We start from the raw sequence: 16,308 nt of genomic DNA, 5'->3' as shown, positions 1-16,308 counted from the left end.
TAAAAATCAAACTAATTCTCTTACTGTCGCTATAAACAAAACAGACAAAATATTGAACATAATAGGTGAGAAAAAGAACAATGTCTGGTAAGAAAGGTAGATAAGTAGTTCAGTACAGGAGCAGGTTGGGTGGTTAAATTCTTTGCAGTAGCATTTCTATATAAATATCGTGGATTGGTCTTTGGTGGTGACATTGCTTTTTGTCTTTACCACAGCTATATTCAATGGTGGAAACTCCAGAAAATGGTAAGGGTATCTTTTAATCATGCTTAATATGCATGAAAAGGTAACACAATATAATTATAGGGTGTTTAGCGGTGATGAAGTGCATGCAGAGATGAAGATGTTAAATTTAAGCTTGCACAGTTCTTTTTTATAAAATTTTCTGTTGGGTGTTCTATTAGAGTATTTAGATTTTTTAAAACAGCTTTGCCATTTAATTTATTTTTATTTTATTCCATTATATAGGATATCATGATCATGATAAAACCATGAAAATGTTATGGTTTTAAACTTGTAGCCCTTCCAAAGGTATAATATACTTGCAGCTATCATCACAAATATTAACAGCACTTCTCTACATAATTATGAACTAGTGGTGTCAATAGAATGATAGATGAATACTATAGATTATTATATGTGGTGTCTCAAAATGGGTAAATCAGTGTGTACAATAGATGTACTATCCTTATACTTACAACTTTAACTGGATTGTTACACCATTTAGGCACAAGCAGAAAAAATTCAGGACAAAAGATAGTTGACTTAGTTGTGTGGTAGTTGACTCAATATGAATAAAGCCGTTTTCATTCATCTAAAATAAATCCTGTGCCAAAAACAGCCCAACTGTAAAAAAAGGCGAGGCCAAGAATCCACAAGTACATGCATGTTCATGGAGTAACTACAACCAAAAGACATGATATCAAAATTTGGCCAAGAAAGCATTCACTTTTATGCATTCATTTTCTATATGCTTCACATTATCACATCCAGCTGGCTGTAGCTATACATGTGTGCTTGCAATATAAACAATACTACTGAGACGATAAAAGATTACACTGCATTGTTACCAACATTTATTTAACTAAAAATTTACAATTGATTTCTATACTTGGCCATCTTTTTATTTTAATATACAGTGCAAAAAGATGGCCAAGTAGAAACCAATTGTAAATTTTTAGTTAAATTTATTTTGGTAACAATGCAGTGTAATCATCTTTTATCGTCTCAGTAGTATTGTTTATATTGCAAGCACACATGTACAGCTAGTTGGATGTGATAATGTGAACACTACCAGAGACATGTACATGAAAATCCTATGAAAAAACAAGTGATTTCATGGAATTTTTATAGGTGGTTGTCCTATGAAAATAAATTTCATAGGTACCAACCAATGAAATTTAACATTTCATGAGTTTTTCATTGTGTTTTCATGGACATGTCTCTGGTAGTGGAAGCATATAGAAAATGAATGCATAAAAGTGCCTATATATCAGTAGCTATACTGTAAATGCTTTCTTGGCCAGATTTTGATGTCATGTTTTTTGGTTGTAGTTACTCCATGAACATGTACTTGTGGAATCTTGGCCTCGCCTTTTTTTACAGCTGGGCTGTTTTTGGCACAGGATATCACTACTTTTAGTTTTGTTGAATGGAGAACATACAGTTACTGAAGATTGGCTATTATATTACATATATAGGAGACACTGCATGCATGCATGCAAAATAACAGCTTCAGTATCAGATTAGCTAGCTAAATTAGTAGCAAAAGCTTCAAGTTCAGTGTTTAGAAGCGCTACTAAAAGTGACTTGCTAAGAGAAACTCGTTCAAACCGTTCAAATTTCCCTCAAGGACTCACGTGATATTTTGCGTGATGTTTCACGTGAAAATATTTCCGGTTGGTTGACTAGAGAAACAAAGAGTTAAAAGTCACGTGCTTGAAAGTAGCCAATGAGATCAGCAGCCTTCAGTTTAAACTAGCGCCGTCCGCCTGGTGTGAAATTTCATTGGTTATTTCTATTCACGGGATATTTTTGCATTTGGCTTACGTGGACAACCAACCTGGAATAGACTGTAAGAACCGGGGATAGTGACAAAGTCGAGGCTACCATCTTATTGGTTCTTCCTGAAGCGGTGGGTTGGTGATATAACTAGTCTGTGTGCGTAACAAGTGAAGGCGAATCGGCTGCGAGTTGTTGCTGAATGTATGCCTCGGAATGGACACATGAAGGCGCTGAATGCATCACACTTCTCCCAGCGAATTGCCGAGTAAGTTCGTGTATAAGTCATTGTAAACGGATATATAACTACCGTCATAATTTTAGACAGGAATCCCCCACGCCATAGTAGCTTCCTGGGATTATATATATATGCTTTTGTAGGCCAGATCCTTGCAGCTGGCTTGTTCTAGCAGCTGTGCGGGTCAGACCGCGAACAAGTTGAGCTGAACCCTAGTGAGAAAACAGCTAAAAATGAAAGATTTTTCTCAACATTTCAACCAACCAAGAGCAGACAAATGCTTCCATCAACATTTCAGGAAAGGCTATAAGGCTATATACTTTTATGGCTTCCTCTAATGTATGGTGAAATCTTTGGCTATAAATAATGTGTCAGGCATTTGAATGATTATAGCAAGTAAGTCAATACTACAAGACTAATAAGTTAATATTTTTGAGGGCTCAGCTCAATGTGTACATACAGTATACCATAATTACTATGTATCAATCGATTGATGTGATGATAATATGTGCAGATCTGAGACAACCATGGATCCCACTATATAGTAACTGGGCAGATATACAGTGTTGGGAGTAACACGTTACATAAGTAACGCGTTACGTAATATTATTACTTTTGTGGTAACTATAAGTAATATAACGAAATACACTATAAAAACAGGTAATATAACTCAAGTTGCTTTACTTACAAATGTAACAAGTAATATAGTTACTGTAACTAGTCTAATATTACGTAATATTATTACTACAAGTAACGAAGTTACTAATCTCGTTAGTTATCCTCTGAGTAATGCCTAGCCACAACGAAGTAATGAAGCCTACTGAATGAAGCTTATTCACCAGCTTCTTACTTATAACCAAGACTTGCACATTGTCCAACAATGCAATCATGTCACATGATACAGTGGTAGTTTTACCTGTGACAGCTTAAGGCTGTGGACACAAAGTAATATAATATGTAATATTATTATAGTTACTTTATTTTATGGGTAATATGTAACTGTAACTAAATAGTTCAGTTGCAAGTAATATGTAACTAGTTACTTTTACAAAGTAACTTGCCCAACACTGCAGATATATAGAGTTATGTATACTCTGATATAATTGTTGAGTGTTGTAGTTTGCCAATGGTCAAAGCTAAATTAACCATTTTAGATAGCTTTTTGTGATGTTGAAGGTGTCAGACAAACTCCAGTTAGGGGCAGGCAATAAAAGATTTATTTTTCGAAACAGGAGAGGAACATGCTTCCCCTTCGGGCATATATAGGACTATAGTGGGCACAACCGAATGTTAAATGCCCTGTGGTAGGACAAACCTATTGTGTCAAATCCCCACCATTGGCTCCAGTTGCAACGTGGGAGATTTGACAGTGTAGAAAAAATACTTGGGTGCTTAATGAATGATTGTCAAATGTCCCATAGTGAAGCAGCAGTTTCATGTCAATTCGCCTTGTAAAGCCCCACCTACATCCAAGGGAGGTGGTGGGGTAACACATTGGTAGGTGCATAATGAGTTTGCATCATAAACCTTGTGTTGAAATTTTAGTCTGTCTTGCTTTTTTCAGCTAATGTGCTTATCCTCAAACAATCAGGACTGGAAAAAATACAAATTGTCTTCTACTTTTATCTATCAACTATCCAATTAATGCTATTTCCTTTGCTGTTGTAACATTATGCTATAACCATTAGTCCCTCCTAGGTTATATGTCTCCTAGCAACAAAAATTGTTATGTCAACAATGTAGGTGAGAACCACAAAAGAAGTCAAGTAATATATTCCAAAATTGGTCATCAATTGCTGCAGTATGCTGAATCTTGGGAATGACTATGTTGGATGTTCATGCACTTTAATAATCATAATAGTGGAAGTAAGTGTTTGTTGACATGTTAGTCTGACTATGATTACATGTTTTTAGTTAACTGTGCCTTACCATACTGTATCCCTTTCTGTATATGCAGGGTGGATACTGATGTTGTGACTGTCGGCGGGTGAGTTTATGGTCAATGGACAAATCACGCAAATGGTGAAGAAAAAATAATATGTGGTACCAAGACCCCACTACTATACTTCATAGCCAAACACTAGTGTATCTGCATAGCTTCTTGTGCTATTGTAGTCATTTTTTTTTTTTTAATTTATGGGATCATCATAATGTAAATGTTTACTATTACAATATAAATTAATAATAATATCATGCTATCATTAATGAGTTTCTATAATTGTGAGTGGTTACATGAGGGTCTACGAAGTGCTGTGACTGAAAGGTGATGCTGGCTTTTCAGTCAACACTGAAGTTCACAGGCACTGAAGGGCTGGGGCGGGATTAGAGACGTGCACGGGTAATGTAGCAGTAAATTACTTCAACTGTATCACCACAGCGGGTATGAAACAGCTGGCTATAGCTATGTACGGCCCTCCATGGGCCGGAGTCACGCAGACAAGTCAGTGGAGGCATACCGTGGTGAAATTAAAACAAATCAGTGACTGCTCACAATTAAACCAAGAGTTGACAGCACAGTGTCTATCAAATCAGCCAGCTCGCTATGGCTAATGACCTTGCCCACTTCCACACTGTTTGGGCAGTTGGGTTTGGGAATTGAGGCGGGCGCCTCACACCTTGACGTCATGGCGGCAAGTTTGAATCTTCAAAGAGCACAAAAGCGATCTCATAAACTAACAAACAACTTTTAGCGAAATTAAATGTACAGATACATTGTGTAAAAAGCCCCTGATAGCCGCAGCCTTTTTACAATACGACTTCATGGTTGAAAGAAAATCGCTTCAATGAGATGCGATGACAAAGAAAATGAAAAAAAGAACGATGCACATTTGAATAAATAATTTAATTAACGCATGGTAAATGGGTGGGCGATGGAACAAACTACTCCAACAATTCGCCTGACTTTTCGTGTGGTAGTTACTCATTGTACAAAGGTTACATGCCCCTGGTTTCGAGGTGGAATCTTCAGTAAGCCTGAGGTATGGCCAATTTTCTGTCCTGTACATTACAAACTAACTTTTATGGTAAAGTGTTGAATTCTGTGAGTGATTAAGGGTGAAAAATGGTGACAAATCACTTTGTTTACCAATAATTCCATTGTTGCCATCTAAAATACTTTAAAATACATTTCTGGTAGATTAATGAAGTAGTATTAGTAGTACTTTTATGCAATTAAATGCCATGTATCATTGTCTAAGACTAAGTTTTAGCCATTCCAGCAGCTGAACAAATCACCCAATTTGTAAGTTAATTGTTATCCCACGCATGTGAAATTACTACATGGTCTGATATAATCATCCATATCTCCTAGGAAAAAGAAGCTATGGGTGGCAAACTTCACAGCAAGAAGGTTTAATAGTTGCTTTATCCAAATGTGTAAAAAAATGAATTTTAAAAAAATGTGTTGAAATTTTCATTTGAGTTTTCCCAAAAAGTTTGCTTGTGCCCAAAAGGTAGGTTTTCTAAGATCCGGTCACAATTTAATTAACGCATGGTAAATGGGTGGGCGATGGAACAAACTACTCCAACAATTCGCCTGACTTTTCGTGTGGTAGTTACTCATTATACAAAGGTTACATGCCCCTGGTTTCGAGGTGGAATCTTTTAGTAGCTAAGCCTGAGATTTCGCCATGCAGATTTTAAAAGATTGCATAATCGATCCCTCATGTAAATGACTCACAGTAGTAGTCACGTGTTTATTATTATTGTGGGCGCGCGCTTTGTGCTTCTTGGCCTCGCGACTCACTACCGTGAGTCTTGATATTAAAAATGTATGACACAAACTAGTGGGAAACCAAGAGTCAATAATTAAAGAACACTTGTACACCAAGGATAACGTTATACCAAATGATTATGTTCAGAAACTTACACTACCGGACCCCAATTTAAATATCAAATGTATGTATAATAATTATTGTACAAGTCCATTAAGATATATATATATATATATACAGTACTTTACAAGGTACATGTCCAGTACTGACATGCATGCAGTGGCAGTATTGGTTACTAATTAGGTTAACCAGTATCACATAATAAAGTTTTCAAGGACTGGACGTCAGTTTTATCACAGCATGTATGTAATTGAGTATTAAAACAACTATGAGTTTGATAAATTGAATACATTATTAAAGTGAAAAAGTATGAATTTGATTAAAGATCAATGAAAGAAATATCGAGTATTAAAACAAGTACATCAAGGAGAGATATTTAACAGGATAATTCAGATACACCATACATTTTCACGTAAAAATACACAAGTATAAGTTAGATAAAACAATACAGTAAAATAGATCTACATTAAAAAGTGAGCAGTGGCATATATAAACACGTCATAACAAGTGCAAGAAAAAATTAGGAAGTTTTGCAGCAATAAAAAGCACTGAAACAAGCCGCTGAGACAGAACACAACTGAATGATTGCATTTTAAATCCCTACTTTAACCATACATCATAGCAGGCTAAGGTAGGGATTAAAATGCAATCATTCAGTTGTGTTTTGTCTCAGCGGCTCGTTTCAGTGCTTTTTATAGCTGCAGTCCCTACTCATATGGAAAATTCCTAATTTTTCTTGCACTTGTTTGTGTACTTTTTTGTAAATTTTATTGAATAACCGTATTTAGTAATTCACCCCCCGCCCCGAGCGAATTTTTTTGGGGCACACTTTGGACTTAGAAAATTTTCACGAAATATATTTTCCGGATAATGTTGTGTACGTATCCCGGATACTGACATGTTGAAAACTAGGTTAGCAGGGCCAACAACGTCGTGTTCTCTGCCAGGCTGGCAGCCCAAAAAGAAGGGCGAAAAAATTGAGCCAGTTTAAAAATGAAGAACTCTTTTCTCCTGCCGTTTTTTCAGAAGGACTGTTCTTACCTTGTTTCTCTCACTGGCTGCCTCATCACTATGAGCTGATTTGTCAGTGGCGTCTCGCATTACCTGGTAGCACAGAGCTATTCACAGGTATTGGTGAAACTGATTATGTGAGTGTGAAGCAGCTTGTGTTTTATTCTTGTGACACCACTGTGTGTGTGTGTGTGTGTGTGTGTGTGTGTGTGTGTGTGTGTGTGTGTGTGTGTGTGTGTGTGTGTGTGTGTGTGTGTGTGTGTGTGTGTGTGTGTGTGTGTGTACTATATAACTGTTTGTACCTCCTGCAAGGAAGAACAGCTTAAGCCGATTGCATTGAGTTTAAACAATAAATCAAATCTGTGCATGTGTGTGTCTGTCACTATAGGTGTTATGAATTCTCTCATGGAAGAACGGCTCTGCTGAATATGTTGAGTTTAAATTTAAAAAAATTCTGACATTAGATCAGGGGCGGTGGAGCAGGCCAAAGAGTGAGGGGGCCAGGCCAGCTGTAAGTTGAAGACCAAAAAAAAAAAAGGTCACAGCCTGCTGACAATAGCTGCTCTCCACCAATTATATCTCCTTATTTATAACTATAGTATGTTCATGTTGAGCTGAATCCTGAAAAACAGCTAAAATTTAAAAGTGGATATTTTCTCAACAGAGTTAACATTTCAGCCAACCAGATGATTATTGGTAACAGCAAAGGTGTCAACAACAGACACGTACGGTTTGACTCCATTACAAGTTTGGGAAAGGGCTGTAATGGACACTGTACTTATATGGCTTCCCCATAGGAAATGTATTGTGAAAATTTTGATTGGCCATAAATATTATGTCAAACATTTGAACAGAAAGATTTTGAAATATTTTTAGCGGGTCAAGCAGTACTACAAATGGGCCAAATTTCAAGATCGTGTGTAATTGCATCCATGAGTTATTAAATGTTTTTGAGGATTCAGCTCAACGTGAACATACTATACACATAGGTAACTAAGTAACTTACTACACTGCTTCTCTGAATACTGTGACTGCTCTATTAGTCTAAGAGTATCCAGATCCTGACTGTTCTATTAGAGTATCTTGATCTTTTCTTACAAACAGTGTCCCATAAAAGTGGGGGGGGCATGGCCCCCCTGCCCCCCTCCGTCTCCACCGCCTATGCATTAGATAACTTGTTTGTTTTATCTGTTGTACCAGTTATAGTTGAACAAGGGATGGTCACTACCTATGTATGGTCCTGTAAAACCATCTGTGATTGTGATCCAGATATTTGATCAACCTTGATTTCATCTCAGGAAAAGGGGATAGAGCTTAATTTACTGCTTTGCTAATACAAGCCACTTGATTGCCTCTTTTAAGTCAGTAGAAACTAACGTCACAGTGGTAATCTTTTGATTGATCGCTGTTGTGGATAGTTTTACAGGAGTATTATATATGTGTGAACAAGCAGTTGTGCTTTTGATGGGTTTAATGAAGAGATGTTTTGGTTCTTTGACACTATGCATATTAAGTTGTATTGGAGATGACTTTGATTCAACCAGTTCTACAACTATGCTGCTGTAATCTATGGGCCTCATTATTAGGGTGATATTAACAGAGTTGAATCACTTAAACACAGAGCTTCAAAACTAGTTAGTGACTTTCATCGTTATGAAAGACTCCATCGTTTACAACCACCCACCTTAGTATACAGAAAATTTAGAGAAGACATGATCACCACATATCAGATGTTTCATGGTAACATGCACCAATCCTTGCAGCTTACCAGATCCACCATCTCCCATTGACATTCAATTGTACAAGCATGCAGTGCATGAAAATTTGTGAAGAAATATTTTCTAAAGAATAATAATTGAACATTGGAATGCACTACCGAAACATGTTGTAATGGTTGACAATTTAAAGCGAGATTACTATAAAATAAAATGTGATTTGAATTGATCAGCCATCTGTCTCAACCTTATTAAGTATTAAAGGAAGACATACAAAAGCATGATAATAATGTGTTTGTTATTTTATTGTTGTAATACCAAGTGACTACAAGTTTAAAGACTGAATTACATCACAATTCACAATATAAAGTAATATTTTCCCTAATTTGCCACTCAGATGTTCCTTGTACTACAGAAATGTTGCTGTTTTTATGTACGTTATAGGTATATTATATTAGGTAATGATTCACTACTTTATTATGTGGTGATGATTTTGTGTGATGATCTATGATTGAGTGTGATGATGTTCTTAATTTGTAGGTGGATTCACATTGCTATTGTGAATGATTTTAACCAAGCTACTTCTCGTCTAAATGAGATGTGGAACAATGAGTTCATATTATGGTGATCTTGTGAGATGACTGATCTATGTTTAATGATGAACAATCTGACTGTGAGCATTCAAGGGTAACGGCAACAACAAAAGACATGATTGAAGTTTTGCGTTTAGGTGTATATTACAATAGCACCAGTGTGTGTATTGTAAAGCACCTTTACACAACTAATTTTGTTGATGGCTACATGTTATTGATATCATCCTCTTTAAGAAAATGGTATATTCTTTTTGCTGGAGTGTAGCCAATCGTATTTTGCTGTACATAGAGTGTATGCTCACCTCAATATGCTAGCTGTATCCTCACACCTGAAGGCTGCATTAGTGTTAGTGTAATAGATTTAGTGCAAGTTATTTGCTATTTTATCAAATGGTAAATTTGCAGAAGTACTTTTATTACTCCATGATTTATAAGGTAGTTGTACTTGAAAACTTATTGTCCTTTACTGTCTAAATAATGCCTGCATGGCTGACGGTTGTAAAGAAATTACTCGTACAGTGTTTCCTAACCTCTAGGTACCAAGACATGTTCAGATAATCAAAGCCCATTATATACAGAGTTACTCTAATGGAATGCACGCCTTAGACGAAATACTCTAATAGAACAGACACATCTACTGTAAGTAAGTGTGTTGATAGTCGAAGGTTAGATACTCAAGTATTCACTTCTATTAGGTGTGATATATCCATTGTTGTGACAGCTATAGTGGAAACTTTATGTGTGTACTAAACTAATCGTGTCACCATTTCATCTCTTGTACAATAATGATAGCCTAAAGAACTAAGGGGATAAAAAACGAAGTTGTGAAGTTTACTCTCCCATAGCCATATACTACTGGTATCAGTTCTCAGGTACTATAATATAAGAGCACATGTCATTCAAAATTTCCGCAATAAAAATCAATGCATCCTAGTCAATTTTATAGAGTACATCTACTGTACTTCTTTATGCATGTGTGAACTTGAAGTGCTATTGTTATTAATACTTTACAGTGACCAGCACTGCAGGTCTATTGGTCTATTAGTGCGTTAGCGTCAGGTCATTTGGGTTGCATTTCAAGGGACTTAATGTGGAGCCGTACTCATGCACCATTTGAGAATGTTTTGGTGTCTTAAGTGATATTTGGAGCCACACCCACATCCTCTATGGTATTATGCCCACTTATTGGGTTTGTGTTGTTGTAGGCTACAAGTCCGCATGGCATCAAGAAAAGTGCTATGCCTGCTTATGGGAGCCTGTAGACTATCATGGAGCCACACCCACTTGTCGATCATTGAATATGTGTGTTTTGATACCTGTAGCTACTTGTTCATTTTCTTTTGCATACAATTCTTCCTGCTGGTCGAAAACCTTGACTTGCACCATGTAACTTTTAATCCTGAATTTAAAAAGCATTGATGGATTATCTAACTGTAGAACCTCTCTTAAAGTACCCTCCACTATAAAGAAACATTTCTGTGGTTCCTATAGAATACATTTAAAGGACAACCTCTCAATAAGATTTCATCAGTTGGTGTCAAACTGTTCGTTACATACGTACGTAGTGGTTCGTTACATAGTGGTTCCAATAGATAAGTTTATATGTACATACATAATTATACTATACATGCACCAGGTCATTCAACAAGTTCAAGTATGCTTGACTCATACTGTCCGGGAGCAGTTCTAATTACCATTAATATTAGAAATGTTCCTGTACAAGAACCTGTATAAGAGATAGCACTGAGAATTTACAAATTTGTCTATAATGAAACCTCTTAAAGATTGGTAATTTTTGTCCTTTATAAAAAAGATGGAATATGCAGCCATTAAAAAAAAAAATAGCAACATTTGTATATAGGTACCTAACTAGTCTCACGTGCCAGACAGTTTGTGTGGGGGCAGGAAACAAACAGTCTGGTCACTGTTGTACACTTTCCATGAATAAACTGACATGCAATTAGATTACATCATGCTATTGTTTTGTGGCAAGGATGAATTGTGCCAGTCACGTCTGAGCAAGCTGAGGTGAAAATTGTACTGGTAATGTCATGATGTATTTGAAACATTGCTGAAGGTCTTCCTCGACAATTCCACTACTTCACAAATCCATAGCGAACCAATGATTATAAGAGCTCTGTACAAGGGGAACCAATATCCTAAGCCTATGGCATTGTTAAACTTCAGTCCTTTATTACAGTAAGAATTTGAATAATTGGTGTTTGTTTTATCATAGAGCCCGCAAGGCAATCTGATTGGCTCTGCCAACATTCCACAGTGGTCACAGAATGTGTGCAACAGTGACTAGAAGGCTTATTTGCCACCCCCACACAAACTGTCTGGCATGGAGACTAGTTGAAACAATGAGTCCTTATTCTCACAGTGATTGCATAAAGATGAGATGACTTCGATCCAATAACCATTTCTTGGCATTCTGTAGTGTGTTAGGTTACCTCATTAGACGTTAAATTCTCTAGCCAGTTGCTTGCAATATCTGAGTTTCCACCTTCAAATAAGAACATCATACCCAATACACACAACATCACACAAAATCATGACCACGTTACCACATACTAAAGTGGTGATGAAAATTATAATATCTATAATGCACCTATCAATGTATTTACAGGGAGAATTGACACAAAACTGTTGCCGCACTATTGGGCATTAATTTTGATAATCATTCATTAAGCACACAAGTACTTTTTCTTGTAACTTGTCATATCCCTGTGTGGATAAGTGAGGATTTGACACAATAGGTTTGCCTTTCTATGGGTCATTTGACATTCAGCTGTATGAAATCCCAATATATGCCCAAGGGCAGGATAGTGGGGTAATACATTGATAGGTGAATTAACGTATATAAAAACAGTAGCATCTCTATAGGGCAAGGAACATCTCTAAGTAGCGAAATGTTATTTTCTATTGGGACTTAATGTCACTACAAATATCAGTCACTTAATTAATTGTTACTACAATAGAGTAGCAAATAATTTTTCATATTTCTTTCTGAGAAAGTAGAATTTGGTAATACTTAAATAAAATGACAAAAACTACAACTAATGTTCAGCAACATAATTATAGTCCAATACTCCTGTAGGACCATCTGCACAGTAATAGATGGTTTTACAGAACCACACATAGGTAGTGACCATCCCTTGTTCAGTTATAACTGGTACAACAGATAAAAACAAACAAGTTATCTAATGTCAGATTTAAAAAAAATTTAAACTCAACACATTCGACAGAGCCGTTCTTCCATGAGAGAATTCATAACACCTATAGTGACACATACAGAGATTTGATTTATTGTTTAAACTCAATGCAATCGGCTTAAGCTGTTCTTCCTTGCAGGAGGTACAAACAGTTCTCCGTTCTGCAATTCTCGAAATACACAGCTAAATGTTTTTAAGGATGCAGATTTTTAACAAACCGCTTTAAACAACACACAGAAGTATCTTTTCAACTGTTTTATAGTGTGTCTCAGGTACAGTATTATTTTCCACTAATTCTGTCAACAAAGCCTCAGGGCTGCTCTTACTTTTAGTTTGCACGTAAGTACGGGTCATGCCCACTTTCTAGATGACGAAATACGCGAGCCTATGAGGCCTACTACAGTATTTTTCAGTTGTAGTACGCCTGAAAAGTGCTCTGGGAAAGCTACCCATAGAGTCTGTAGAGAGGCGCCATATACAACCGGTTTTTAAACTCGGAAAAGAAACCACCTTCGAGCCAAAGCAAACACTCTAATCCTTACACGTGTAGTGGCGATGTTGAACAGGCAGCAGCATATCCCGAGGTGTATCCCAACATTAAAATCACGTGCTTGCTACAATTATGCTACACGTTTGTTGGAGCGCTGTGGTGTGCGTGCTTTGATGCATGGAAGCTGTATCCATGAGAGATGGCCACGATAAAGAAGGATCAAAGATAAAACAGTAAGACAGTAGCACACACATCGTAGGTATTTAATATTGTGAAAGGTTTTTTCTCCACAAAATTCGAAGTGTTTCCGCCAAAGAAGCAAGGCTGTAGCTGTAGCCAGTTTTCCGCTACGCTTGACTGAACGCATCAGTGAGGCAGTAGAAAATTCGCTAAAATAATTTAAAAAAAAAATTTTCATAGCACCTCGTCGGAAACGTTTTGGGTCGCTCTGAAGACATATTTGGGCTTGTTTATACCTGACCAATACTGTGAAATGGCCGTGAAGGATTTCTGAAGATGATTTTGGGTAGATTTTTCTTCATGGACCACGCCCACACCTTCATCGTCCCTACTATATAGTACTATTGTACTGTATGATAAGTACAAGTTTGATAAAAGATGAAAATTAGAGCTAGGTAGCTATATATTGCTAGTAAAAATCAGCGATAGTGAAACACTGGCTATAAGCATGGCATAACAGCTACAATTTAGTTATGTGTTGTAATTACTTCATAGTATCAATCAAGTCAAGCAAAACAGCATTGTCTTTGGAACTGTTTGTTGGCTGATCTCCACCTATATGAGCAATGATATCTTTTGATACAGCTTTCACTTGACTAAGGAAAAGCAACAGCTTAGCCATTCGTTGCATAGAATCTGGCTTGGTTTGTTTTATATAAGACTCAAGCAACTCCAAGCCGACATCTTGTGTGAGTTGAATATCCTTTTGTCCACTGGCAGTTAAGTTGTGTATGACTAAAGGGAATAGAAATGAGTGAATTACAAATCTGGTTGACAATATAATCACACTTACATGGATTCATCACCGTAATTAATTTGAGGCATGAAAGCTCAGGTTCATCTAGCTGAATATCCTTAATAGAGGCTACACATTCCTCAACTGTTTTAATAACACAAGAAGCAACCTCTTGGCTGTCAGTCAGATACAAGTGTGCCAGCTCATCTGTCTGAAAATTGATATCATTCCTAAATGGACAAGTGGCAACATGGTATACAAGTTTCAGTGTGTTTACTTCACTCCAAGTGGTTGTGATCAATTCAATTTGATCTTCAACAGGTAATCGGGTAAACATTGGTATTTCCTTTGCCCAGGATACCACACTCAGCAGTGATCTCCTTGTGTTTTTTGGTATTATTCTGTCAGTTAATGATGGAATGAGTGGAACTATATTGTTCTCTGCCTTCTCTGCTTTAGCAAGCATCTCTATTACTGAAGAAGCTGCTGACATAGCCTGGCTTTTCACATCAAAGTTCAATGAGCGGTTTACTACATGGACAGGCACGTGATTGGGTTTATAAAAGGAAATGACATACCTGACGTACTAACATTTCTTAGGGTTGTTCGACTCTGTTGCACTGAACCAGTACTCTTGGAACGTTTAGATGATGGCTTGTGCTCTTTAGTTGAATAAGGCCCTCTTTCTTCTTGAACAGCTGTTGGAAAGAAAAGACAAAAGTCTTTAAATTAACACAAGCTCTGTATTAAGCTCATATGCATACAGTTAATCTTATCACATATCATGTTACACAATTCAGTTTGGCAAAGTAGCTGGATATAGCTGATAAACTTGAGAAAATTGCATGATGTTAATTACTGGATAGGCTTTGTGTACATGCAACTGCATATATACCAAGCCTGCAAAAACTGGGTATGCTCATCACATAGTAGCAAGAGTTCATAATATAGAGAGGGAGGGAGAGTATCCAACACTGTATTACCTGGTAAAAACACACTAAGAATGCTTCCCTTTGATAAATCAATACCTATCAATGCTCTTCAGTAGGTGAAGCCAGGTGACGAATTTGCATGGAATTATACTGAAGTATACTGAAATATTCAGGATATGATGTAATCTTTGAACACAGTGTGTTTTGACCAGATAATGTTGGACACTCTCCCTCCCTCTTTATAATTATGAACTCTTGATAGCAGGTAGTACTGGAATAGAATATTCAACTTTATTACAGAGTGAATCAAAAGTTTAGCATAAGGGATGGTAAGTTGCACACTTTTTGCATCACCACGTCACTGTACAACTAGTGACATCATCCACATTTTGTACATGACTATAGTGCCTCGAGGCTACTCAGTCCATCTTAAATAAAAGTTGGAGGGTTCTAGCCCCCCACCCTGTTATATATGTACTATTAATTAAATCTGACCACAAGGAGACGACTATTTGCAATGATGCTAGCTACACAATAAAATCCTTTTATGTCATTTACAGTATATCAACTGTTTGGTCCCTTAGCATGATTTAAATGCATAGTTGTGCACCTTACCGTTCTTGTTCATTCCAACATCAAAGCATTTCTGTAGCCGGCAGTGCTGACATTTATTTCTGCTGGTCTTGTCAATTTCACAGCAATTGCTGCCTCTGCACACATAGCTTGCTGTGGACCGGATGCTTCTTCTAAAGAAACTCTTGCAAGCCTCACAGCTAAACACACCAAAGTGCTTTCCAGAAGAGATATCGTTGCAGACGCGGCAAAGTTGTAGCGGCTCTGGACTAGTTGGTCGAGTAGTGGAATCAGTATATTTCAAAGAAGAATGAGACTTTTGGATCGAAGACCAGGTTGGTAATAGTAAGCCATGTTTCAAGTTTCCATGTTTGGTATCCGTCATCATGCACTTAGTGGAGTCGATGCTCTCGCCTTGGCTTATATAGTCACTCACATATTGATTACAGTAATCAAATCCACCGTTTGATGCAACATCAGCCAGCATCCAGGGATCGTGCAGATAGACTGTGGCGCCATAGCTCCAATCGTACCACTGAGACCAACCTTCATCATACGGCGTGGCTACCATTGGTAAGTGAACATCGATATCAACAGGTGTGTTGTTCTCTGCAGGAAGCGTCATAGCTATTCACTAACTGGTTTATGGTGAACCCTGTAGCCAGCTATTTATACTATTCAGTAAACGGTGGAGAAACGGAATCATAACCTGACTAATCAATTACAGCAAT

The 16,308-nt window shown here is 37.1% G+C and overlaps 2 protein-coding genes and 1 long non-coding RNA gene across 4 annotated transcripts in view; 1 reads left to right on the top strand and 2 right to left on the bottom strand.

The window, feature by feature from the left end:
* LOC136263694 (uncharacterized) overlaps nt 1–16,308 on the bottom strand; it is a 191,001-nt gene that overhangs the window by 122,633 nt on the left and 52,060 nt on the right. The window lies entirely within an intron of this gene.
* On the top strand, nt 1,213–4,361 carry LOC136264337 (uncharacterized). The gene is made up of 2 exons (XR_010705082.1): nt 1,213–4,105; nt 4,197–4,361. It is a non-coding gene; the product is annotated as an uncharacterized lncRNA (long non-coding RNA).
* On the bottom strand, nt 13,703–16,205 carry LOC136264333 (retinoic acid receptor RXR-alpha-B-like). 2 transcript variants are annotated; one of them, XM_066059045.1, is made up of 4 exons: nt 15,620–16,205; nt 14,651–14,770; nt 14,130–14,603; nt 13,703–14,071 (listed from the first exon to the last, which is right to left on the bottom strand). In XM_066059045.1, exons 1-4 carry the CDS (start codon nt 16,200–16,202, stop codon nt 13,821–13,823), a joined length of 1,428 nt encoding a protein of 475 aa, XP_065915117.1. In that variant the 5' UTR covers nt 16,203–16,205; the 3' UTR covers nt 13,703–13,820. The 2 variants fall into 2 exon arrangements, with proteins under 2 accessions (XP_065915117.1, XP_065915118.1); XM_066059046.1 differs by lacking the exon at nt 13,703–14,071 and having other exon boundaries at nt 14,166–14,302; nt 14,350–14,603.

This window comes from Dysidea avara, chromosome 8 (genome assembly GCF_963678975.1).
Source record: "Dysidea avara chromosome 8, odDysAvar1.4, whole genome shotgun sequence".
NCBI classification, from domain to species: domain Eukaryota; kingdom Metazoa; phylum Porifera; class Demospongiae; order Dictyoceratida; family Dysideidae; genus Dysidea; species Dysidea avara.
Note: the sequence above shows the minus strand (reverse complement) of the source record. Positions and strands in the feature narration are given on the sequence as shown.

Excerpts from the sequence above, each read along its gene's own strand:
- LOC136264333 (XM_066059045.1), bottom strand. The coding sequence starts at position 16,202 with ATGACGCTTCCTGCAGAGAACAACACACCTGTTGATATCGATGTTCAC. Across the intron at positions 14,771-15,619 it reads TGTTGGAATGAACAAGAACG|CTGTTCAAGAAGAAAGAGGG; the intron begins GTAAGGTGCACA and ends TCTTTCCAACAG. Across the intron at positions 14,604-14,650 it reads AAGAAATGTTAGTACGTCAG|TAAACCGCTCATTGAACTTT; the intron begins GTATGTCATTTC and ends CTGTCCATGTAG.